The 26,668-nt window shown below is 39.3% G+C and overlaps 1 protein-coding gene and 1 non-coding gene across 3 annotated transcripts in view; one reads left to right on the top strand and one right to left on the bottom strand.

Annotated features, from left to right (window-relative positions):
• Positions 1–26,668, bottom strand: part of SART3 (spliceosome associated factor 3, U4/U6 recycling protein) — a 45,973-nt gene that overhangs the window by 10,392 nt on the left and 8,913 nt on the right. Inside the window, exons 2-11 of one of the 2 annotated variants that reach the window (XM_053588992.1) lie at positions 18,477–18,603; positions 17,184–17,288; positions 10,852–11,036; positions 9,516–9,621; positions 8,103–8,227; positions 3,073–3,228; positions 2,226–2,364; positions 1,387–1,494; positions 601–678; positions 412–470 (exon numbers count right to left, since the gene is read on the bottom strand). In XM_053588992.1, coding sequence (XP_053444967.1) covers positions 412–470; positions 601–678; positions 1,387–1,494; positions 2,226–2,364; positions 3,073–3,228; positions 8,103–8,227; positions 9,516–9,621; positions 10,852–11,036; positions 17,184–17,288; positions 18,477–18,603 — 1,188 coding nt within the window. The remainder of the gene's footprint in view (positions 1–411; positions 471–600; positions 679–1,386; positions 1,495–2,225; positions 2,365–3,072; positions 3,229–8,102; positions 8,228–9,515; positions 9,622–10,851; positions 11,037–17,183; positions 17,289–18,476; positions 18,604–26,668) is intronic. The other variant, XM_053588993.1, reaches the window with a different exon arrangement.
• On the top strand, positions 11,180–11,367 carry LOC128584999 (U2 spliceosomal RNA). Its single transcript, XR_008379780.1, has one exon. It is a non-coding gene; the product is annotated as a U2 spliceosomal RNA (small nuclear RNA).

Below are 26,668 nucleotides of genomic sequence, written 5' to 3'. Positions count from 1 at the left end.
AATTCTGTGATGCTATTTATCCACCAGCCGATCAAGGCAGGTTCCATGTCTTACTCTCCTTGGTGCCCCTGCTGATCAGTCAAACTCATGTGTCTTCTACACTAGATGAAAGCCCTACTAGCACAGGGACTGTGCCTTATTCCCCCACCACCTGGTATAGTGCTGGCAAACAGCACATGCTCATTACATTCTCACAAATGAAGGCTACATAAGTTCAGGCTGGGAGCTAACAGGTTCACCAAGATATAAACAAATGCACACCCAGCTAGACAAATAACATGAATCCTTGCAGTGTTCTAGATCATTACCTGGGAGTCTGATTCAATTTTAATTAATGTTTAATAAGATGCTATTAAACAAAAGTCCTTCAAAGGCAGATGAAACTGGCAGATTTGTCCAAAAGATTTTTACCTCAATCCTAGCCCAGTTCTGCATGATCATGCAGCTTGGATCACCACTCTCATTGAAACCTGCAAGGATGTAATTAATCAAAATTAGAAAGCACCTAAAGAGACAAACAGCCTTTAAAAAGGCACATCAACCAAGAACAGGAAATACAACTGGGCGAAACAGCAGGTTACGAGGTTATAGCATACTTACGCTGTTCTACCTCCTGCTTCAGATACTCCAAAGCACGACTGAATGTGGCCCTCAACTCTTCCAGCTCTTTACTGGAATCTGTTGGAAATTGCAAAAAAAAAAAAAAAAAAAAAAACAACTTTATGAAACTACGGCAACTGTCTTTATTTTTAATCCTACATTGAAACTGTCAGGAAACCCATTATATACCTGGCATCAGGCAGGAGACAGATATAACACTGCCAGTTCCTGCTCTCATCATAGTAGGGGAGAAAGAAACTGAAACAGAGTACAGTATGGACAGCACAATGACAAAGATGAACACAGGGTGCAGTGGGTGGGATGGCAGCAGAAGGGGGTCTCCTGAGCCAGGGTGAAACGGGCAAACAGTAAGGAGAATGGCTGCAAGCTATCTACATGAGGTTAACAGCTGACATGAGTGTCCAAGTACAAACTAGGGGTTTTCTGGCTGCTTTGTGGGGAAGGCCAGAGAATCCCGCAGAGTTCAAAGATTTAAAATAGCACAGAGGTCTCATTTCAATAACTATTTTAGATACATAAAAAGGCCAGAAGGGAGAAATGAGAAAAAAATAAGATGTGGCAGGAGCTAGTATGAAAGCCATATGGACCTTTACTCTTGTCCTACAACCCATAGCAGGACCTGCTAAAATTTCTGGGGGGAAAGTCACCAGTGGCTGCTCTGTAACTTTTGCCCAATCATAATATATTTGAGAAACTGGGACATCTGACTAAAAGATGTGTTAAGAAAAAGTTCAGTTCTAAGGTGAAACGTGTGAACTTAAATACCTTGTTTGAAATCCACCCTTCTCCTCAGGTAATCTAGGTATGCCTGCCAAATCTCCACATAATCAGTGGCCTGGATGAAGCCAGCATTCAAAGCTTTCTCAAAGGTTACTGGAGTTGGGAGAAAAAAATCAGGATTTATTGATGATTCAAAAATAAGTTAATTATGAAGTTATCAAACTCTACTGACTATAAAACACTACATGTTTTTTTTTTATTTTTCTTTTTAGAGACAGAATCTTACTTTGTCACCCTCAGTAGAGTGCTGTGGCGTCACAGCTCACAGCAACCTCCGGCTCTTGGGCTTAGACGATTCTCTTGCCTCAGCCTCCCGAGTAGCTGGGACTACAGGCACCCACCACAACGCCCGGCTATTTTTTGTTGTAGTTGGGCTGGGGCCGGATTTGAACCCACCACCCTCAGTATATGGGGCCAGTGCCCTACTCACTGAGCCACAAGCGCCACATGATTTTAAAAATAATAAAAGGATACAATAAAGTAAAAAAGCTAGAGGAGTGTTCGAAAGAGAAGCACTGTTAAGACTATGTTTTAGAACGGGCTTATTCCACAGGACACCCTGCAATGAGAGTTCCAAGTCAGGTAAGTTTGGAGAAAAGATGGCAGCTTCTTAGAAAAATCATAATGAATATTAATATGCTAAAGAGCTCTAAAAGCAAAAAATATAACCAGTTTACCTCCCAGTTAGGGCCCTTTTTGTTCCTAATACTTGATATCCCAAAGAAAACCCTGGGGAATCCTGATTTAATGGCTTCACCATAGCTCTATGTTCCTCACTTGGGACAAAAAGCTTAGAATTAGTCTTCCCACAAAAATATCCGCACCAGAAATCACTGGATGATCAACTCCATGTCTCTCCATAGCCAAGAGGTACCGACTCCACAGGGCAACTGTCCAGGGGCAATTTCTAACAGCACGGTTATGAACAGATAAAACCAAATCCTTTACTTTCAGTTGTCGATCCTATGGTAAAGAATTTCAGAGTTAGGAGATAAAATTTAATTAAGACTTCACCATCAACAGACATTCCAACAAAAGAAATTTCCTTAAAAATTCCTCATGACATGGTTTCTTCAACAAAGCAATGTCCAGGGGTAGGGGAAGAGAAAGAGATGAAGGGGGAACTTACAGATTAAAACAGCCCAAAGACACATTAGCCAAGCCTAATGGAAAGACCTTGCTTGGATCCTTTCATACATATATACATACTGAAATATTCTGTATGTTTACCAATAAAATATGCTGTCTGGATTTGCTTCAAAATACCAGAGAAAGGGCAAGTGGGTAAGAATAGAGATAAAAGCAGACTAGAGCCATATTGCTAATAATTGTTGAAGTTGGGTGATGGGTGCGTGAGGTTTCATTGCACTCATCTGTCTTTTATATTTTTAAGTATTCCATCACAAAACTTAAAAGACAAAATCAATCTGTTATAAAGTCCACAATATAGTTAAGACAATAAAAAGAAATTTGTTTTTGCAGTTAGTAAATATTTTAAAATAACTTCAAACACCAGGAGAACTTCCTAAACAAGTTGGGAAAGAAGAAAGGAAGATGAAGGAAAAGTGAGAAAAGAGTAGGGCAGCATACAACTAACTCCTGGCCACCTGATTTTCTTCAAATAGATTATACATTGGTAAAAACAAAATAAAATCGGAACAGTTATCTTACTAGGTACTGACTGTAACGGATCCATAAGTCTGGGACAAGGCAGTTCTCAACCAGGGCACGCTCAAAGATCAGCTGAATGCGAGCAGGATCACCCATTTTCATCTCAAAATCAATATATGCTTGATATTCTGCCAGTCTTGGTGCCTCTGCTTGCAACTGGAGCACAGGAAAATGGCAGTGAAGTTGAGTTTAGTTACTTGATACTATGTCAGGAAGCAAAACACATCTTCAAATAACAAATTTTGGCAAGACTGGCTACAGCAAGGTTAAGAATCACCAAATCCTCACACTCAGAGCTACTCCACAACATGATCTATAATAGCCACAATGGGATCTATAATTTAAGGAATAGAATGAGAGTCTTGTCCATCTGGTCCAAAGTACCTCTTCTTGGCAATAGTTACGGAGGCCTCATAAACCCGTTTTTAAATCCATTTCTAGACCACAGGGAATTTAAATTGCCCAACCATCAGGAACTGAACGAGAAAGCAACATCCTTGCCAATGACCACTGCTGACCATCCTTCCAAAAGAGAAGTCACTTTCTTGACCTAATGAGTGGAGTGAATACAGGTTTCTCATTCCATATTATCAGTTCCTGTAAGAATATAGGTACATAAAGAAGACAGAGGAGGCTGTGCTGTTTACTAATCCAAAGACTACTTCTTTTTAGACAAAAGCCGCTTACTCAACTTGTTTCTTCTTTAGCCATATTCAGCTAGAGACAACCATGACAAAACTGAGCTGAGTGAGGCTCTGTGAAACACAAGTACGCACAAATCATTTACACGTGAAAAAGAGAGGGATAGGGAACACATAAGGTAAGCAGGAAAACACACGTGTCTAGTAAGTAGAAAGATAATGTTTTAGAGACCAGTTTCAAGTAACAATGGGGAATTAGTTACCAAGACATGCTGTGCCTTTGAAAACAACTAAAATGGCTGAATTAAATATAAAAAGCATCTTCTTAAAAATCATCAACTCTTGAGAAAGAGCAAGACCCTATCTCTACAAAAACCAGAAAACTTGGGACGGTGCCTGTGGCTCGGTGAGTAGGACACTGGCCCCACATACAGAGGGTGGTAGGTTCAAACTCGGCCGTGGCCAGACTACAACAAAAAAATAGCCGGGCCTTGTGGTGGGCGCCTGTAGTCCCAGCCACTCAGGAGGGGCTGAGACAAGAGAATCGCCCTAAGCCTAAGAGCTGGAGGTTGCTGTGAGCTGGGATGCCACAGCACTCTACCGAGGGCAACAAAATAAAACACTGTCTCTAAAAAAAAAGAAAGAAAATTTAGTCAGGCATGGTAGTATGCACCTTTAGTTCTAGCTATTCAGGAGGCTGAGACAGGAGGACCACTCAAGCCCAGGAGTTTGAGGTTGCTGTGAGCTATGAAGATGCCACTGCACTCCAGCCCAAGCAACAGAATGATACCCTATCTCAAAAAGGAAAAGAAAAAAACTTTTTAATCATCTACAAACTGGCAAAAAAAAAAAAAAACACAAGAAATACTAAGGACTAAGAAAAAAATCTAAATGAAGTGGTAAGCTAAGTAAAGGTTAAGCTTTTGCTGGCTTAACATAAATAAGAATTTGATCTTCAAAATGATTTCTGAAGGCCTATGAGGCAGACCGCAGCACCATCCGCACCTCACATTAAATAAACTTAGACATGGGGAAGTGAAGTAGTAGTCCAGAGTCAGAGTGATAAGCAGCAAAGATGGAATGCAAACTTAAGGCAGCCTGATTCTCAAAAGTCTGTGTTCTTACTATGCCAGGAAAGATTCCAGAAAGAGAATTCAGAAGCCCAGAAACTCTCAAGCAGGTCAACACCCAGAAGTTGCAGGGCATCAAAACAAACTAGTGAGATCTTCAAAGCAGAGGAAAAAAACATCACTTAAAAGGCGATTACCTTCAAAGAACCTAGTTAGCCAAACAATTGGCTTCTCAACAGCAATAAGAGAAGACAGATATATTCCACTGCTGAGAGAATTTAACTGTCAGTCTAGAATTCTAAAGCCTAAGAAAATAGCTTTCAAGGAGACAGCAAAGACCCTTCCAGACTGAGAAAATCTGTGACCAGCAAATCTTCTATGAAAGAGATTCTAAAGGGTATACTTCAAGCAAAAGAAAAGTGATTCCAGGTGAAAGATTTTAGCATACAAGAAGGAAGAAAAAAGCAGGAAAAGGACACAGCAAATTTAAACAAATTGTGACTATATAATGCTCTATTAAAAATGATGTCTGATGGGCCGAACAAAAAGACTAGATAACGAGAAAACAAAAGCAGCCAGGCACGGTGTTGGGCAACTGTTGGTCCCAGCTACTGGGGAGGTTGAAACAGGAGGATCACCTGGGCCCAGGAGTTCCAGGACAGCCCAGGCAACACAGTGAGACCCCATCTCTTTTTCTTTCTTCTTTCTTCGTTTCTTCTTTCCTTCCTTCCTCTCTCCTCCCTTTCTTTCCTCCCTTCCCTCCCTACATCCCTCCCTTCCTTCTCTTTCTCTCTCTCTCTTTAAGAGACAAAGTCTCACTCTGTCACTCCAGGTTCAATGCCATGGCATCATAGCTCATAGCAACCTCAAACTCTTGGGCTCAAACGATCCTCCTGCCTTAGCCTCATGAGTAGCCAAGACTACAGTTGCCTACCACAATGCCCAGCTAATTTTCCTATTTTTAGTAGAAATGGGGTCTCGTTTTGCTTAGGTTGGTTTTGAACTCCTGAGCTCAGGCAATCCATCCACCTCCGCCTCCCACAGTGCTAGGGTTACAGGCATGAGCCACCACACTCAGCCAGAGATCCCATCTCTAAAAAATAAATACATAAATCTTTAAAAAAAAAAGAAAAGCAAAAGGCCAATGTGTGGTAAATAAAGTGTTCTAAGAACAGAAAGGGGAAAAATGCCATTTAAAAATAACATTATCATAGCCGGGCGTTGTGGTGGGCGCCTGTAGTCCCAGCTGCTCGGGAGGCTGAGGCAAGAGAATTGCATAAGCCCAAGAGTTAGAGGTTGCTGTGAGCTGTGTGATGCCACGGCACTCTACCTGAGGGCAGTACAGTGAGACTCTGTCTCTACAAAAAAAAAAAATAAATAAAAAAAATAACATTATCAGCAACACAGAAAAGTCCAAAAGAACCTATAAATTATTAATAATACAAATGTAATTAAGTTTGGTGGATTAAAACTCTAATACAAAACACTAGTTGCATTTCATATACCAGGAACAACCAAACAATAAAATCTTGAAGAGGATATCATTTATGACAGCACAAAAACCCCACTTAGAGGAACAGAAGCAGTGGCTCACACTTGTAATCCCAGCACTGTGAGGGACAGAGGCAGGAAGATCATTTGAGCCAGGAGTTCCAGACCATCCTGGGTAAAAGCAAGATGCCATCTCTACAAAAAATAAGAAAATTAACTGGGTGTGGTGGCACATGCCTGTAGTCCCAGCTACTGGGGAGACAGAGGCAGAAGGATCACTTGAACCCAGGGGTTTGAGGATGCTGTGAGCTGAGGCTGCTACTGCACTCCAGCCGTGGCAAGATCTAGGTAGCAGACATCTATACTATGTTCACAAATTAGAAGATAGACGATGTGAATTCTTCCCCAAATTGATCTACAATTGATCAATGTAATCCCAAAAAAAACTCAAGTTTTTTTAAATAAAACTTGAAAAGCTGATTCTAAATCTGATGAAAGCATTAAGAGTTTACAAAAGCCAAGACACTCCTGAAAAGGAATAAGGAGGATAGGACTCATCCTATTCAAGATCAGAACACCTCGTCATTGTAATAGCAAAACATAAACCAGTGAGACAGAAGAGAGAATCCAAGAAGGAAGACCTACACATAAATGTAGACCTGACTATGACAGATGTGGCAATGCCCATCAGTAAGGGGAGGATGAATTATCAAACTCAGTGCAAGAACAACTGAGTACAGAAAAATGAAGATACTATACACAATGATCAATTCCCGGTGGGTAAAGACCTAAACATGAAATAAAAAATAAAAGCACAAACCATAAGGAAAAAATTTCAGAGTAACTGGATTTATCACTAAGAAGTGTTCACCAAAAGACAACATTTTAAAAGTAAAAAAACAAGCAACAAACTTGGGGTGAAATCTGCCATATACCTGACCAAAAATAAGGATTAAGACCAAGGACTCCCATAAATCAATGAGAAATAAGACAAATCAAATGAAGAAAATCCAAATGGCCAATGCACATGAAAAGATGCTCAACTCCATTCGCAATCAGGGAAATACAAATTAAAATTACAATTTCAAACTAATCATACTGCTAAAGTATATCAACATCAAATACTGCTGGCAAGAGCACACACTGACAACCAGGAAAACACTGTAATTACCCTGGGATCCAACAATTTCATTCCTAATATATCTTCTACAGAAACTCTTTCCCATGTGTACAAAGAGATACACAAAGAGATAAGAATGTTCTCAGCAACACTGCTCCTCCTAGCAGAAAACTGGAAATAACCAAACTATTCATGTAACTATTTACATGGATAAATACATTGAGGTAATCACAGACAACTTACAGCAGTGAAAACAAATGCACTAACTATACTTAGCAACATGAGGAAAACCCAAAAACATGTTGAGTCAAAAGAAAATATACAGCACAATCCATATATGAAAGGTCAAAAACAAGCAAAATTAAGCAATGTATTAATTAAGGATACGTTCATAGGTTGTAAAACTATAAAGAAAAGGGAATGATTATCACAAAAGTCAGGAAAGTGATTACCTCTCGGGAGAGGGAGGAGGAGGCAATCGGAGAGGGGCACATAGAAGACTTCTAAGGTACTGGCAATGTTCTATTTCTTAACCTGGGTGGTGGGTACATGGATGTTCACTTTATTATCAGTATGTAAACTGTATGTATACATTTATATACTCTACATATTTCATAATAAAACACATTTTAAAGACACTAATTTGCAACCATCAATCATGGAAATGTTTGTAGAGAGAAGTTGAGTATAAAAGCAGCCAACACTTACCAGTGCTTCTTCATAGGGTTTATATTTCTCCAGCTGCTGCAGCGCTTTGTTATAGTTCTGAATTACTGACTCTAGTATTGGGTCTTCTGACCATTCTTCGTACTCTGCAAAGGTGGCCTCCATATCTATTGAAAGATGGATTCAGCCCCACTGGGTTTTTCCAACCCAAACATAATTTAAACTGTGTGACTCGGATGCCACTAGCCCCCCTCCCACCTCTGTGGCCATGGCAACCCTCATTGATCATATTCTGCATTCTTCAGAGCTCAGGCTTGGCCTTAGATTCTCTAGAAATCTAGTGTCCCAGGCAAACCTACCAGCTAATTGACTAGAGTCTATGACACTATTAGCAACACTTACCTACTGCTTTCTATGTCCTAACATTTCACATCCATCAACTCATTTGATCATCACCACTCAGCAAGGTAGGTTCTACTGGGACCCTCACTTTGCAGTTAAGGTTAAGTCATTTGCCTTACAGTTAACATTAGAGCAAGATGGGGCGGCACCTGTAGCTCAAGGGGTAGGGCGCCGGTCCCATATGCCAGAGGCGGTGGGTTCAAACCCAGCCCCGGCCAAAAACCAAAAAAAAAAAAAAACATCAGAGCAAGGCTTTAAACCCAGGTAGCCCAGTGCAAGTTCACTCTAATCACCAGGCTAAGCTGTCGCACATTAGGATCCAAGAGGAAAGCTACAAACCAGCTCACTTCTTGCCTTTTCTTCATGTCACCCAATGATTTGGTCAGACAGCCACTTTCTAATTTGTTAAATCCAGATAAACCAAGAAAAGAAATAACATCTAGGCCCTCAGAGGTTCTGAATACGTACAATGCACAACTGTGCCTAGGAACAAACAAGACAGCAGTGCCAAACTCCTTCCAAACTCAGAAAACTCCCCCCAGCACTGCACACTCACAGCTCCAAAGCCTGAAAGGTTGGCCTGCCAAAATAAATTCACCAAAGAGGAGATACCAAACTCTAAGAAATTCAGATATGAGTACTTATAATTTGTAGTTCTGAACCAAATCACCCCCATACCCCATGTAAAATTCTCCATATGGATGAGGTCACTGCTGAAGAAAAAATGCTTAGAATGGAACTCTTACTTGATGAAGTTTCTCCCAGAAATACAAGGAGTCAGTTCCCCTATTCCTGTCACAGACTTTTATCTCTACCTTTCCAACAGACAGAAAGAGATCTCAACTGAGAGGCAGGGGATTGCATTGTTGAGCATAAACAATTAAAGGTATGTTTTCACCAAGGACCTCATCCAGAGTGACATTACTCAGTGAGATGAGAAAAACCAGCCCTACCTGCCACATGGGTTGCAGGGAAAGGTCTAACCACATGACATACCCTAAAGCATTTTAAAAACCACAAAAGGCAGGCTGCTAAGATGTCAGTTTCTCTTACCATAAAGTGGGATCGCCAACTGTCGCCGGAAGAGACTGTGGACTTTCTCAAGCTGTGAATCAAAGGTTTGTTCCCGGTCAAAAGGGGAAAGGAAGCCAGCCATGGGCTAAAGAAGCAAATCAGTAATAAATGACAAACTCTGGTTCTTTCTACTTCAAAAAATATCTCAACAAATTTTCAGTTCAAACTAAAAAGAAGTATATGACCTCATATATATATATGAGATATCATGCCAAACGCTGAAAGGGGAACAAAAATAATAATGGTATCTCTGCCTCTAAATAAATGTTTTTGACAGGGATAGAAAAACCGAATATTCATATTTTTATATTCTTACATAAGAAATGTATCTAAGTTACTATGAGGCAGAATATAAGTATTATAAAAATAAAGTCACATAACAATCAAAGCATTGCCTAGCTTGCTTCACACTGGTTTTTAGGGGTGAGTTATTATTATGGGAGGAGGAAATCAGAAAACACTCCTGGAGGAGCTGGCATCTAGGATGCACCTGCCGGCTCCCCAGAGGTAGGAAGAAGAGGAAACTGACTCCTAATTGAAGGAACATGACCAGTAAAAATACAATGGCAAAAAAGTGCAACAGTGCTCAGTGACAGCGGGAGCTGAGTCCATGTAGAGATTATGCCTTACACTAGTAAGAGCTACCAGTGTGGCTTTCTCCTCCAGGGAAAAGCGCCAACTCTGATGCCTTATTCAGGATAAGCTGAAGGCTCCACTGCAGATTTTTGAACAGGAAAGTAAGTAATGATTGGGGCCTTTTTATTAACAATGATCTACCTATTAAGTGCTCCACTATGTATCCATAATAACTTTGCACATGTATAAAAACATAATGAAGAGGGAATAGACCTGTAAAATTTTCTAAATCATAGCCTAAAAAATGCAGTTATGAGGGGGTCAAATCTCCCCTCACAGTTACAATATACATGATTTGTTTTTTTTTCTTTTGAGAGATACCTGTTATTCTTTCACATTCACCTGGAACTATGTAACTAAAGCAGTAGTATTTTTAAGTATCAGGAAAAAAAAAAAAAACATAGAACCATGTGCTTTTAATTAAAAGAAATCATTCTCGCTACTTTCCACAAGATTACTCATTTTATTATTTTAGTCATAATGCCGTGAACCTTTAATACAGTTCAAAGGGGTCGCAACCCACAGGTTGAGAACTGCTGCACTAAGGGACTGGTAAAGACTATTTTGTTAACCATGTTACCTGTAAGTCTAATCTTGGACCTACATTTCAAAATAATACTTTCACAGCGACCTATAAAGACAGACCCTGCCCATTCAGGGGCAAGCAGGGGTCACTCACCCGAGCAGCTTCCACAATCGCACTTTCAAACTCTCGGTATGCCTCCCAGATGGCAAGTCCCTTGGTCATATGTAAACCAACTGATGAAAGCGCCCTTTCAAACACAGAGCGAACTTTCTCGAGGCCACCTTTCTGACCAATTCCACCAACCGAGTACTGGCCATACTCCAGCCAAATATTAGGACCTAAAATAGAGAAATGTTCAATTAGTTTGGGACATAAAATACCCAAGTATCAAAACTGATACAAAACAAATGTGCCCACCAACCTATGCTAACCTACAGCCTGAAAAGAAACTGTATCTTAAACAATATTCTACTAAGTGTGTACCGCTTCTCAGCCTTTGGCTAAGATCAAGTGTAGTATCTACTAAGTGTAATCAATGAGATTTTGTTGTATAAATAGTATATGTCACGTGGTAATATGTAATAAGATTGTAATTAGTAATGGAGTTCAATGCAAACAGTCATGAGTCTGAGTCAACCTTCAGTTCAGAAGAGTTCAGTCTCTAACACTTTTTTTATTTGAGACAGAGTCTCTCTTTGTCACCCTCAGTAAAGTGCTGTAGCATCACAGCTCACAGCAACCTCCAATTCCTGGGCTTGGGCGATTCTCTTGCCTCAGCCTCCCGAGTAGCTGGGACTCAGGCACCCACCACAACGCCCAGCTATTTTCTGTTGCAGTTTGGCCGGGGCCAGGTTTGAACCCACCACCCTCAGTATATGAGGCCGGCACCCTACCCACTGAACCACAGGCACCACCCTCTAACAATTTTTAATTTCTGAAACTTGATTCATTTTTAAGCCTTCCAGCCAAAGTGAAAGAATAAAATTAAAAGCACCAGTCTTGTTACTAGGTATCTATATTACAAATCTCTATTTTTGATGATATTTAAACAAAAAATACCTGGTTACCTTCTTTTTAGATTTTTTAAATACTCACTCCCATGTCTTTAAGACCAGACTAATGAATTAAAACTATGAATGTATCAATTCTTACTGTATACATTTTGCCTATTAAGTCATTTTTCAGGTATCTGAAAATAATTTCAGAAGCCTATATACTAACCTTTAACATAAAAGTATTTTTTTTTTTAAAAAGCAGCAGCCAATTTGAAAATTACTATTTATGTTTCCCTGAGGCTTGCCTTTTCACTTGGAAAGCTATTTCAAAGAACTTAGGCAAAGTCTGTTAGCTACTCTGTTTTTGCTCACCAACACAGAGCTGCCATATGGACTGCGAAATTAAAATGGAAATGAGCTAGCTGCTAGATCTGAGGCCCTTGCAGAGGGTAAGATAAAGTTTACAGATAGTCTATAAAAAAGCTCCTCCTCTAAAGAGAAGGTAATTTTCCAAGAGATTGTATCACAGCTCCTTCCAATATTCAAATAATCTATAGAGGAATAAAAAGCATGATTAAGTCTTTTTTAATTAGTAGACTTTATTTTTTAGAAAAGCCATTTTAAGTTCACAGCAAAACTGAGCAGAATGTACAGAAATTTCCCATATACCCTCTGCCCCCAAACATACACAGCCCTTCCCATCATCAACATCTCCTACCCAGAGCAGGACATTTGTTACAACTGATAGACCTACACCGACACATCTTCATCACCCACAGCCCACAGTGTACATTAGGATGCACTCCTGGTTTCACACATCCTGTTAGTCTGGACATGTATTCACTACTATAGTACCACACAAAGTGGTTTCTACCGCCCTAAAAATTCTCTCTGCCCCACCTATTCATCCTGCTGTACTCATTAAATCTCAGCAACCACTGATCTTTCACTGTCTCCAGTTTTGACTTTTCCAGAATGCCGTATAATTCGAATCAAAGAAGATGTAGCCTTTTCAGACTGGCTTGATAAATTTCTTCTTAGTACTACATAATACTCCACTGTTTGGATGTACCACAATTCACCTACTAACGGTCAACCTGGTTGCAATTATGAATAAATCTGCTACAAACATCCATGTTCAGGTTTTGTGTAGACATAAGTTTTCGATTCTTCTGGGTAAATACCAAGAAGGGTAAATGCTGAATGGCATGGTTAAGAGTAAGGTATGGTGTTAGAAGAAACCACCCAATTATCTTCCAAAGTGGCTGTACCTTTTGCATTTCCACAAGTAATGAGTTTACGATGCTCCACGTCTTTACTGGCATTTGATGTTGTCAGGGTTCTGATTTTTGGCCATTCTAAAAAGCGTGTACAGATATCTCAATGTTGTTTCCATTTCCTGATACCATATATTCTTTTCACATGCTTATTTGCCATTGTCTTTGCCGAAGTGTCTATTAAGATCTTTGGACCATTTTTAAATTAGATTGTTTGTTTTTTTATCACTGGGTTTTTTTGGGTTTGGGGGTTTTTATTCTTAGAGACGGGGTCTTATTCTGTTGCCTAGCCTGGAGTACAAGCTCACTGCAGCCTCGAACTCCTGGGCTGAAGAGAGACTTCTGTCTTAGCCTCCTAAGAAGCTGAGACTACAAGTACATGCCACCACACCCACTAATTTTTTTTCAGTTTGTGTAGAAACAGGGTCTCACTATGTTGCTAAGGCTGATCTCAAACTCCTGCCTCAAGTTATCCTCCTGCCTCTGCCTCCCAAAGTACTGAGATTATAAGCGTGAGCCCCCACATAGGCCTTATCATTGAGTTTTAAGAGTGCTTAGTGTATCTGAACCATAGTCCCTCATCAGATATGTTTTTACAAATATACTCTCCTAATCCATGCCTTACTTTTTCACTCTTATATCTAAAATGTCAAACAAACCAAGATCATCTAGATATTTTCCAAAATTATATTATAGATGTTTCATGCGTTTAAGCTTTACATTTAGGTCTGTGATCTATTTTGAGTTAGTTTTTGTGAAAGATAGAATGTTTATATCTAGATTAACTATTTTGCACATAGATATCCAGTTGTTCCAGAACCATTTGTTGAAAAGACTATGTTTTCTTCACAGTATTGTGCTTGTTCCTTTGTCAAAGACCAGTGGACTGTATTTACATGAGTCTATTCTGGGGTGTCTATTTCGTTCCATTGACTAATTTCACCAATACCACATTGCTCTGATTACTGCATCTTTATAGTAAATCCTGCAGTCAGGCAATGTCACTCCTCTTTCTGCTTCTCCTTCAATATCAAGTTGCCTATTCTGGGTTTCTTGCCTCTTGTTGTGGCTCAGTCAGTAAGGCGCCGGCCCCATATACCGAGGGTGGCGGGTTCAAACCCGGCCCCGGCTGAATTGCAACCAAAAAATAGCTGGGCGTTGTGGTGGGCACCTGTAGTCCCAGCTGCTCGGGAGGCTGAGGCAAGAGAATCGCTTGAGCCCAGGAGTTGGAGGTTGCTGTGAGCTGTGTGAGGCCATAGCACTCTACCGAGGGCCATGAAATGAGACTCTGTCTCTACAAAAAAAAAATAAATAAAAAAAAAAAAGAATCAGTTTATTGATATTCACAAAGTAACTTGCTGAGATTTAGACAGGAGCTGCATTGCATCTATAGATCAAGCTGGGAGCACTGACATTGTGGACAATGCTGACTCCTCTATACAGAAACATGAATTCTCTCTCCAGGTATTTAGTTCTTTTCTGATTTCTTTTGCCAGAGTTTTGCAGTTTTCCTCATACACATCTTGTACATATTTTGCTAGATTTACACCTAAATATTTCACTTGTTGGGTACTAATGTAAATTAATGTGTTTTTAATTTCAAATTTCAGTTGTCTATGGTATGCAAGAAATCAACTGACTTTTTATATATTAACTGTGTGTCCTACAACCTGACTATAACCGCTTATTAGTTTCAGGAGTTTTTTTTCTTTGTTTTTATCAATTCTTCTGGATTGTCTACATAAATGATGTTGTTATCTGCAAAGTTGTTTTCTTTCTTCCTAATCTGTATACCTTTCATTTCCTTCTCTTATTTTATTGCATTAGCTCAGACTTCCAATATGATGTTAAAAAAGCAAAAATGAGTGGGGACATCCTTCTCTTGTTCCTAAATAGTATTTTAAACTTAGAAAACCCAAAAGTACAGAATCCACCATGACTACAGGAGATAAAAGAAGAATGTGTCACTACCCCAGGTTCCAAAACAGGCACATAAGCTCTACATTAGGCTCCTCTAAAGAGCAAATAAACTGAATTTTAAAGAACCAAAATGACCATGACCATACCCTATTAATGGCCCAAAGACAGCCTGAAAATCACTACTGAGTGCATGCTAAGAAACAGAGGCCTATGCCTGGCATTTTCACATGTCCAAAATATAGGTTAAAACTAAGAAGCAGGCAAAAGTGGTTTCTGAACATTTAAAACAATTAATACAATTCCTATGCACCAAACCCTCTGAAAATAACACTTGAGTCTTGAGTCCCTCAGGCCCTTCTTCAAAACCATTTACAAGGCATAATCTAAGAAGCTTCCTGATCCACAGCAGACCTAAAGCAGTTGGTGGAAGGAAAGGCACACTGTGATAGTGAAGGCTGGACAGTTGATGATATAAAACAAAAAAGGACAGCAAAATATCACAATCTGGGGAGGACCATAGACCCTCAGAGAAAGGTAACTGGTACTATTATCAATTACTCTGGGACAGCAAGAAAGGAATGAGAGAATCACCAGAAAACACAGGAACATCACGCACTGCTAACAAATGCTATCAGTAATTCCAAAACAGGAGACTTGTGGGGTGCAAAGTAGAAGTGCAGGTAGACCTTTTAAAAACACATTTAGAAGACCAGGTATGGTAACTTGTACTTGTAATCACAGCCACTTGGGAGGCTGAGGATGGAGGATTGCCTGAGGTCCAGAATTCAAAACCAGCCTGGGCAACATAGCAAGAACCACCTGCATCTCTTAAAAAAAATATTTAGTATAATTTTATATTCACAAAGTACCTATTATTTTCATTATTCAGATTATAAACTGTAAAGAATTATGAATTCTTGGCTGACAAAAAATTCTCTGCCTCAAGGCAATCTATCTTCTAAGTATCAGTGCTTCTCACAAAGAGAAATGCCCAGAATCAGAATAATCAGAAACAGGGAGAAAGATGTACAATTTAGAAGGTAGAAAATTTTCAAACCCTTTCTAGAAACATTTTTTCCATTGCATTGTCTGATGTGATCCTCAATACATGTAGAAAAAAATATTGAAGACAACTATACTATACATGGGGGAAGATAAAGGGTCTTAAAATGTCAACAGCAGCAGGTGAGAGAAACTTCATGCAGACTGCATGGAGAGTATGCAGACCTACACATGCGATAAACTGTCACAGAACTATATACACACATTTTACCAAGAGTGATTTTCTGGTTTTGATTTTGTACTGCAGTTATAACACAGTGGGGAGAAATGGGTAAAATGAGTACACAGGACTTTTCTGTACTATTTCTGCAGTTCCCTATAACTCTATAATTATTTCAAAATAAAACGTCTTTCTTTTAATGCTTTATATATTTTCTTGAAAAAGCATTCTGCCTCACACCTATAACCCTAGCACTTTGGGAGACTGAAGTGGGAAGACTGCTTGAGCTCAGGAGTTCAAGACTAGCCTGACCCCATTTCTAGTGAAAAACAGAAAAGTTAGCCAGGCATGGTAGCACACGCCTGTAGTCATAGCTACTAGGGAGGCTGAGGCAGGAGGATTGCTTGAACCCAGGAGTCTGAGGTTGCAGTGAACTGAGATGATGTCACTGCACTCTACCCAGGTTGACAGACCAAGACTGTCTCCAAAAATAAATAAATAAATAAAAGGTAATCTTTAATTACCTGAAAGTACCAAGTTAAGTTCTCCCTGCCAGATAAATGCTGGGGATGAGCATACTTATTTCCTTACTTATCATAAGTATTTCCTCCACTTTTACTTTAAAACCAGGTATCTTCCATTAAAGACCAAAAACAAGGATAAAGATGATTAAACTCAAATCTTTCCAACTGGCTCGACTCAGCGCCCACAGCGCAGTGGTTACGGTGTCAGCCACATACACTGAAGCTGGTGGGTTCAAATCCAGCCTGGGCTACCTAGACAACAATGACAACTGCAACAAAAAATAACCAGGTGTTGTGGTGGGCACCTGTAGCCCCAGCTGCTTGGGAGGCTGAGGCAAGAGAATCGCTTAAGCCCAAGAGTTTGAGGTTGCTGTGAGCTGTGACTCCATGACATTCTACTGAGGGCAACACAGTGAGACTCTGTCTAAAAAAAAAAAAAAAATCTTTCGTACTGCAAAACTAACATTCTCCTTTCTGGGTAGCAACATCTCACAATAGTATCGACAACAGCAGAGACAGATACCATACAAAAGCCCACAGGACTTACAAATGTAATCATTCACAGCTTTCTCAAAGAGGTCGTACACGTGCTCCCTGTCCAGGCCGTCCTGGGCCATGCTGATCTCATCGTGTAGCCACTCCAGCCAGAGCTCTGCAAGATAACAGCACTTCCCCATTACCATCTCTCTCACATGAAAGGGTAGTCTAAAAGCAGGAAGATGTCTCTCTTTGCTGAGAGACATCAACATACAGACACTTTATCCACCTTGCACAACCTGGCACAGTTCCCCAAAACTTCAATTCTTAAAACTTGAACCAGGCACACAGAAGTTTTACATTTCCAAATAAGATCAAGTCACTAAAATCATAGTATACTACACCTGTTAGGCATGTATGTTTTCTCATTCAGCCTTTATCACAATCCTACAATGTCAGTGATAGTATCATTAATAAAAATGACATCTATCTAAGGATTTAGGACATGCCATGCATGTATTAAGGGTCGTAAACAGACTAGCTCATCTTCTTCTATCATACCCTGCAAGACAGAAACCACCATGATATTCATTTTACTGGCAGGAAAACTGAGTCTTAGAATGTTTATGTATAATCAGCTTAGGATCACATAGCTAATAAGCAGTCTAGCCAGAAATGAAATTGGGTGATGTGATTTCAGCACTTACACTCAGCAGTTATGCTTTGCACGAGAGAGAAAAGGTCAGAGCTGTATCTAAGACCAAGGTCTCCACTTCCTGCCCAAAAGATCTCTCCTGAATATTCATGAAGATTTAACTAGGAAGTTGCTTAGTACATTATGTTTCTACTAAACAAATAAATAGAAATAACCTAAATGCCTAACTATTAAGGAATAAATTCGTATATGAAACATTTACATTTATAAAAGTTTAATTACAAAATATAATAAAGTATATTTACAAATTTCTAGTTCTGAAAGAATGGGTTAAATGTATCAATACTGGAATGGAAAAGAAAGAACGGGAGTAAAGTTTAATTACATAGACAATTTCTGTCATGAACTTAGGATAAAGAAATCAGGATTCAAAATGTCAATCAGTGTTGTATAACCACAATTATACTTTGCAAAAAAACTACAAAACAATAAACTGAAAATAACTGACCTTGAATGATAGGTTTTGTTCTTTACACCATGCTATATACTCCAAATTTTCTATACAGAGCATATTCCACTTTCATCATTGGAAAAAATACCTACATAAACCTAGCAGCTAGGAGTAAAATTTTAAAAATTTTTAAAAAACAAAAAGCATATACTCTTCAATTCTGTGTTTGGAAAAGCAGACTGACTGGTGACGTTTACCTTCAGTCAAGGGAAAGATCTCACTCATCTTCTGGCGAGCCATCCTCACTTTGGTAAGCTCCCCCTCCAGCCGGAGCAGCCTGATCAGGTCCACGTGGCAGTTGTAGTCATAGACATTGATAGATAGCTAAAAGGAAAAGAAAATAGAAGTTGAAATTGAAAATGCCATCATCTAGGTAACTTAGCTTGTCACTATTGGTGACAGCACACATATCAGCCACAAACAAAATAAATGAGCTATCTGAGATAGCCACAGAAATGGCAATGTAACACTTAGCCTCAACAAGAGAAAGAGGAAACAATGAAAGAGGCTTTTATAATAAACATAAAGCTATCTCAAATCTGTTACAATTTAACTTATAAGACACTTGGGTTCTTGCCAAAATAAAAGAAACATTCTAATGAAACAATAAAATGTGTGACCACAGCAAGTTATTCACTTTCCCAAGCTTCCATTTCTTCATCTATAAAATGAGGATACCACTAGTTTCTAACACACAAGGATCTCATAAGGAAGTAATATGAAAACATTCTTTAGGGCAGCACCCATAGCTCAGTGGATAGGGCGCCAGCCACATACACCAAGGCTGGCGGGTTCACACCCAGCCCAGGGCCAGCTGAAACAACAATGACAACTGCAACAACAACAACAACAACAAAAATAGCCTGGTGTTACAGCAGGCACCTGTAGCCCCAGCTACTTGGGAGGCTGAGGCAAGAGAATCTCCTAAGCCCACGAGTTTGAGGTTGCTGTGAGCTGTTACACCACGGCACTCTCCCCAGGGCAACATAGTGAGACTGTCTCAAAAAAAAAAAAAAAAAAATTTAGCACATCAGGTGCATTGTAAAAGTTCTTTTACTAAACAAAAAAATATTCTTCTTGGAGAAAGAAGAATAGCAGCAGGTTGATATCTGTTGAAGCTGAGTGATAAGAACCTAAAGGTTTATTTTTACATTTGAAAGTTTTCAAACTAAAAGTTATAACAAACCAATAATTTTTTTATAAGCTACTATATATCTGAAACAAAGGAAAACTAAAAGAATATCACTAAGCAGACCTACCCTTGATGAACAGCTAAAGGAAGTTCTTCTAAGAGAAAGGAAAAGATCAGGAAGGAAGGCGTCCTGGAGTCTCAGAAGGGCAGACAGAGCAAACAGCAAGAGCAGAGACGTGGGAAGTACAACAGATGATCCTTCTCTCCTTGTGGGTTTCTAAACCACACCAAATGACGACACAAACACTTTAAGAGTATCTGATGCTCAAGACAATGTTATTTAAAAATGGGAATGGAAATAGGACTGAAATGGAAGATTTCATATTTCACTTAAATGGTAAAACACTGATACCACTTTAATACCCAAAACAACCACTAAGAAACTATACAAAGCAATACACTAAATATCACTATAAATAAATCAAGAAGGAATTTTTTTAAAATGTTCAAATAACGCACAAGAGAGCAAGGAAAGAGAAATAGAAGAATGAGAAGCATAGGAAACAAACAGCAAATAATAAAATGGCAGGTTTTAGACCTCACACATCAATAATTACCTTAAATGTAAATGGTCTTTACATAGCATTAAAAGCCAGACAATGGTACAGAGTGGATAAAAATAAAACACAGCTCACTTCAAATTCAAAGACTTAAGTAAGTTGGCTGAAAGGAAAAAAAGACACAGAAAAACACGTACCACACAAACATCAATTTAAAAGAAGACAAAGCAGATATATTAGTATCAGGTAAAGGAAACTTCAAAAGAAAGAAAACTGTCAGAGACAAAAAGAATTATAATGATGCATAACGATAAAACGATCAATCTACCAAGAAGACATAATCCTAAACGTGTGTGAACCCAATAGTGCCTCAAAATTCACAAACCAAAAACTAATAGAGCTCCAAGAAGAGACACCTCCACAATCACATTGTACTTGGGGACTTTAATATCCACCTTTTGTAACCAACAGAACTACTAGACAGAAAATCAGCAAGGACATAAAAGAACACTGCCAAGTGACATGATCTGATTTATAAAATCCATCCAATAACACACAATTTATATTTTTCTCAAGTAATCATGAAACCGTATCCTGGCCCATACGACAAACCTCAACAAAATTAAAAGAAATGATATCACAAAAAGAATGTTTTCTAACCACAATGGAATCAAATTAGAAACCTTCAACAGTAAGAAAATTTCTAAACACTTGGAAATTAAGCAATACACCTTAAAATAATCTATGGGTCAAAGACGTCTCAAAGAAAATTTTTAAAAACAACTGAATGAAAATACAGTAAATTGGCTCAGCACCTGTGCCTCAAGCAGCTAAGGCCCCAGCCACATACACCTGAGCTGGCAGGTTCAAATCCAGCCTAGGCCCGCCAAACAACAATGATGGCTGCAACCAAAAAATGGCCAGGCCTTGTGGCAGGTAATCCCAGCTACTTGGGAGGCGGAGGCAGGAGAACCGCTTGAGCCCAGGAGTTGGAGGTTGCTGTGAGCTGTGATGCCACAGCACTCTACCCAGGGTGACAGCTTCAGGCTCTATCTCGAAAAAAAAAAAAGAAAATACAGTAAATTAAAAAAAGCAGGATAAAGCTGAAACAGTACAAAGGGAAACATGAAGAACGAAATTCAATGTACAAAAAGAGTCATACACCATAACCTAGTGGGATTTATTCCAGGCATGCAAGGCTAATTCAATATTTGAAAATTATTAACTATAATCTACTATGTTAAAAGGTTAAAGAAAAATCATACTATCAATGCAAAAAATGAATTTGACAAAATCCAACAATTGTTTATGATAAAAATATTCAGCTAGTTAGGAATAGACAGGAAATACTCAACCTGATAAAGAGCATCTATTAAAAAAAAAAAACCTACAGCTAACATCATTTGTAATGGCAAATTGTTGAATATTTTTCTCCTAAAATCAGGAACAAAGCAAGGAGGTCCACTCTTGCCACTCTTTACCAACAAAGTTCTAGAAGTGCTAGCCTGTTCAATAGACAAAGGAAATAAAAAAGGTGTGCAGATTGAAAAGTAAAAGATAAAACCAGCCTGATTTGTAAATGACATGACTAAGTAGACAATGCCATAATGAATTGAGCAAGGCCAAAGAATACAGGATAAACATACAAAAAACAATGAATATATTGAAAACAAATTTTAAAACACAGTACCATTTATAATCACTCCTGAAATACTTAAGCATAAACTTAAAACATGCATAGAATCTGTATGCTTACAAACACTAAATGCTCAGAAAAGAAATCAAAGACCTAAAAATTGGAGAGATATTCTGTGTTTACTGATTGAAAGACTCAACATAGTAAATTATCACCAAATTAACTTATAGGTTTAATGAAACAGCTTTCAAAATCCCAACAAGGTTTTTTGTAGACATAGACAAGCTTATTCTAAAACATGTATGGGATGGCCCTAGAATAGCTAAAAATGACCATGAAAAAGAATGAAATGGGAGGAATCACTCTACCTGATGCTAAGACCTACTGCATCTACTACAATGATAAGTCAGTGTGAATTTGGCACAAAGATGCATAGATCAAGGAAAGAGACTAAAAAACAGGCCCAGAACCACACAAATATGACCTAGTAATTTCTGAAAAAAGATGCAAAAGCAATGCAGTAGAATGAAGGAAGAGAGGCCTTTTCAACAAATGATGCTGGAGCAAATGGATATCCATAGGGAAAAAAAATAAACCTCAACTAAATCTCCCACCTTATACAAAAATTAATTCAAAATGGATCACAGGCTTAGATGCAAAATGTAAATCTAAAACTATAAAATGTTAGAAAAATACATAAGAGGAAATTTTCAGCAGCAGTTCTCAACCTGTGGGGTCAAACGACCCTTCCCCCTTTCACAGGGGTCGCTTAAACCATCGGAAAACACAATTTCCAATGGTCTTAGGAACTGAGACACAACTCCTTGTGTGTGGGGATCACCACAACATGAGGAACTGTAATAAAGGGCTGTAGCATTAGGAAGGTTGAGAACCACTGATTTTCAGGGTAATAGGCAAGATACTTATGGCAACAAAACTGACCTGTATTTTGACTGCAGCAGTGTCAATATGGAAGTTGTTATACTATAGTTTTGTAAAACGTTACCATTGAAGGAAACTGGTAAAAGGTACACAGGATGTTATTTCTTACAAGTGCATGGAAATCTATAATTATCTCAAAATAAAAAGGTTATTTTTTTAAAAGTTTTTGGACAAGCTGGGATACAGGGTTACCTTGTCTTATACATAAAACTTCATTAGTATTTCCCTTCCAGCACATCACAGCATTTTAGCAATAAATATTTCCCTCTCCAGAGATAACCCACCTGTACTTCATTCAAATCACACTCTGCCTTCTGACAACATACTCTAACAATCCAGGTATTAGCTATTTCATTAAAATGCAGAAAGACAGCTCATGAATGTGATTACTTGAACTTTAGGATAAAAATTTAACAATTAACTAGCTGTGAACCTTTAAATGGAGGACAGAGGAATAACCATTTGCAGAATACAAATATGAAGGATTACAGGGTTTTGTTCAAGTAATTAGATTTTAAACAAAAATCCACTATATTTCACTATTATAATAGTAAAAGCCCGCCATGGCTTCCCAGTGTCCCTGAACAAGATATAAATCCCTGCCTCTTATTAAGTCCCCACATACTTCAGCTTCTCTCTCCACCTACATGTCAAACCACTGGCACCCCAACCACATGCAGCATCTTGTACTCAAAACATACCAAGGTTTCTCTAACCTTGAGGGCTGGGCACCTAGGGCTCCTTTAGTCCAGAAGGCTCTCTCCCTGGGTCTTTGCCTGGCCATTCCTTCCTTATTAAACTTCACCTCCCCAGGGCCCTCCCCTGGTCATGCTTTCTTGGTTTCTTTCTTAAGTAGCCCCCTACCTGCTGCAAGCTGTTTTCCATCTCAGTATCCTATTTATTTCCATCATCATCTAAAGAATAAACACTGTGTATGTTTTACGTTCTGCTTATAGTTAGCATCCCTTTACCTGACACATCAAATTCAATAAATTACAGGTCAATCTCACTCAAGAGCATTGATATAAAAATACTAAATAAAATCTTAGAAAATAAAAATGTATAAAGAGAATATAATGAGCAAATTTACATTAGGAAATCAATTAGTATGTTTCACACCAGCAGATTCAAGGGGAAAAAATATGATCACATCACTGAGAAAAAGTATTTGATAAAAAATGCCCATACATGATTAAAAATTAGCGAAGTAAGGGTCAACAAAGTGGCTCAGGCCTGTAATCCTAGCACCATGGGAGGCTGAGGCAGGAGTACTGCTTAAGCTCATGAGCTCAGGATCAGCCTGAGCAAGAGGGAGACCCCATCTCTACTAAAAATTAGCAAAGAATAGAAAGGCACTTCCTTAACCTGATGAAAATATTTTTAAAATCGAGAGGCGGAGCAAGATGGCAGCCGAGTAACAGCTTCCTTGCATCTGGGCACCGTGAGTCTGGGGAGATAGGACTCCAGGCATCTCTGGCTGGTGGGAACTGCCTATCACCACTCCTATGAAGATACAGGGAGTCAGCGAGAGACTTCTGGACCCCAAGAGGAGGACTAAAACAGTGGAAAACCGGCAAGTGGTCGCGTGTGTTCAATCCGTCTAAACCCGCCCACAACTGTAAGTTCAGTAGCAGCGAGACTGCAAACCAGAAAGGCCTTACCTGTGAACTGTTTTGATGTCCTTGGACTTGGCACTGAGTTGAACTGCCTTGGGGAAGGCCTGAGCGGGAGTGCGGAGAACTTTGGCCGTTGTCTAGGGCCCCAGTCTGAGCCGCTGAGCCAGACAAAGCTAATAGTGTTTGGCAGTGGGTCACACGGATCCATTGTCAGTGATCTGCCCCGGCAAGCTCCGCCCTCAGGGTTGCAGAGCTAGAAACGGGTGGGAGCTGGTAACCCAGCAACCAAGTAGCCTAAGGGTGGGGTTTGAGCCGCCTTGCAGCCCTAACCCTCAGGGGCAGAGTGAGACCGGTCTTGGCACACTGGGTAAGTGGATAGCCACTTCAGCAGCGATTCCAGCGAGAAAGCTGGGAAAGCTTCTGCTCAGCAAGTTTACAAGTTCAAAGTGCCTTTTAAGTAGGCTGAAGAGAGATTTAGGGTGTCTACCTGCTGGGGTTGGAGAAATCAGCAGCCTCCAGTCGTATCAGAACTGTGACTAACATCTCATACCCCAGAATACCACGTGTTGCCCAGACAATATTCAATAACATATACAAACTGCTTTGTTTTTGGTTGTGTATTTTTTTCTTTTTTTCTTTGGTTGTTTTTTCTGTTTGTTTATTTTGACGTTGCTGATGTTCTTCTGTTTTTTTAATTTCAATCTTTTCCACACAGATCCCTTTTTCTTTCTCAATTTTCCTAGTTTAATTATAATTTCCCATTGCTGCCTTTTTTAATAACTTCAACTTCATTTTTGCTAGTGTTTCTACCGATATAATTTGGTTTTTCACCCAATTTTATCGCCGTAAAGTTTTCTGTTTGCTTCTTTTGGTTTGATTTATAGCATTTTTGTCTCTCCTCTCTACTTGGTGGAGGTCGGGTACTGTGTCTGATCAGGTGAGCAAAGAGCTGCTGACCACAAGGGAACCACGCAACTGGGCACCCCCAGAAGGTGGGGTTTTTTAAGGTTGTGTCAAAGTACCCTACTGTACACCTATATTGCCCTGTCTCCCTCTTTCTGTGCCTCTCTTCTTTTTGTCAATATTCCTTATACCCACCCCCTCTCCTTTCTCTATCTTTCTTTTTTTCTTATCACTCGGTCCTCCTTTCTTTCATCCCCTTTTTTTGCTCTTCAACCTTCTCACCCTTCTGGTCCTGTAACCCTTAGTCCACAGGCACAAGAACTTAAAAAGCAAGAGGAAGTGAAAGGAAAATTAGGGCAAGGAAACAGATAAAAGAAATCACTCATGAGGAAGAATCAGCAGAAAACTCCAGGCAACATGAAGAACCAGTCTAGAACAACCCCACCAAGGGACCATGAGGTAGCTACTGGAGAGGATTCCACCTATATAGAAATGTTAGGAATGACAGAAAGGGAATTTAGAATACACATGTTGAAAACAATGAAAGAAATGATGGAAACAATGAAGGAAATTGCTAATAAAGTGGAAAATAACCAAAAGGAAATCCAAAAACAGAATCAAATAAGAGATGAACGATATGAAGAATATAAAAAGGATATAGCAGACCTGAAGGAACTGAAACAGTCAATTAGGGAACTTAAAGATACAATGGAAAGTATCAGCAACAGGTTAGACCATGCAGAAGAAAGAATTTCAGAGGTAGAAGACAAAGTTCTTGAGATAACTCAGACAGTAAAAGAGGCAGAAAAGAAGAGAGAGAACGTTCACTGTCAGAATTATGGGACTTTATGAAGCGTTCCAACATACGAGTTATAGGAATCCCAGAAGGGGAAGAAGAATGCCCCAGAGGAATGGAAGCCATACTAGAGAATATTATAAAAGAAAATTTCCCAAACATCACCAAAGAGTCTGACACACTGCTTTCAGAGGGATATCGGACCCCGGGTCGCCTCAACTCTAACCGAGCTTCTCCAAGACACATTGTGATGAACCTGTCCAAAGTCAAGACAAAAGAAAAGATTCTGCAAGCTGCCAGGAGTAAGCGCCAGTTGACCTACAGGGGCAAATCCATCAGAGTGACCGCAGACTTCTCTAATGAAACTTTCCAAGCAAGAAGACAATGGTCATCTACCTTTAATCTACTTAAACAGAACAATTTTCAGCCCAGAATTCTGTACCCTGCTAAGCTAAGCTTCAAAATTGACGGAGAAATCAAATCATTTACGGATATACAAACATTGAGGAAATTCGCCACAACAAGACCAGCTCTACAGGAAATACTTCAACCTGTTCTGCACACTGACCACCAAAATGGATCAGCAGCAAAGTAAGAACTCAGAAATCAAAGGACAGAACCTAACCTCCACACTGATGCAAAAGATAAAACTAAGCAATGGACTCTCACCAAATAAGACGAATAGAATACTACCACACTTATCAATTATCTCAATAAATGTTAATGGCTTGAATTCCCCACTGAAGAGACATAGATTGGCTGACTGGATTAAAAAACACAAGCCATCCATTTGCTGTCTGCAAG

This window comes from Nycticebus coucang, chromosome 4 (assembly GCF_027406575.1).
Source record: "Nycticebus coucang isolate mNycCou1 chromosome 4, mNycCou1.pri, whole genome shotgun sequence".
Lineage (NCBI taxonomy): Eukaryota > Metazoa > Chordata > Mammalia > Primates > Lorisidae > Nycticebus > Nycticebus coucang.
The sequence above is the reverse complement of the archived record's forward strand: the minus strand, read 5'-3'. Positions and strand labels throughout refer to the sequence as shown.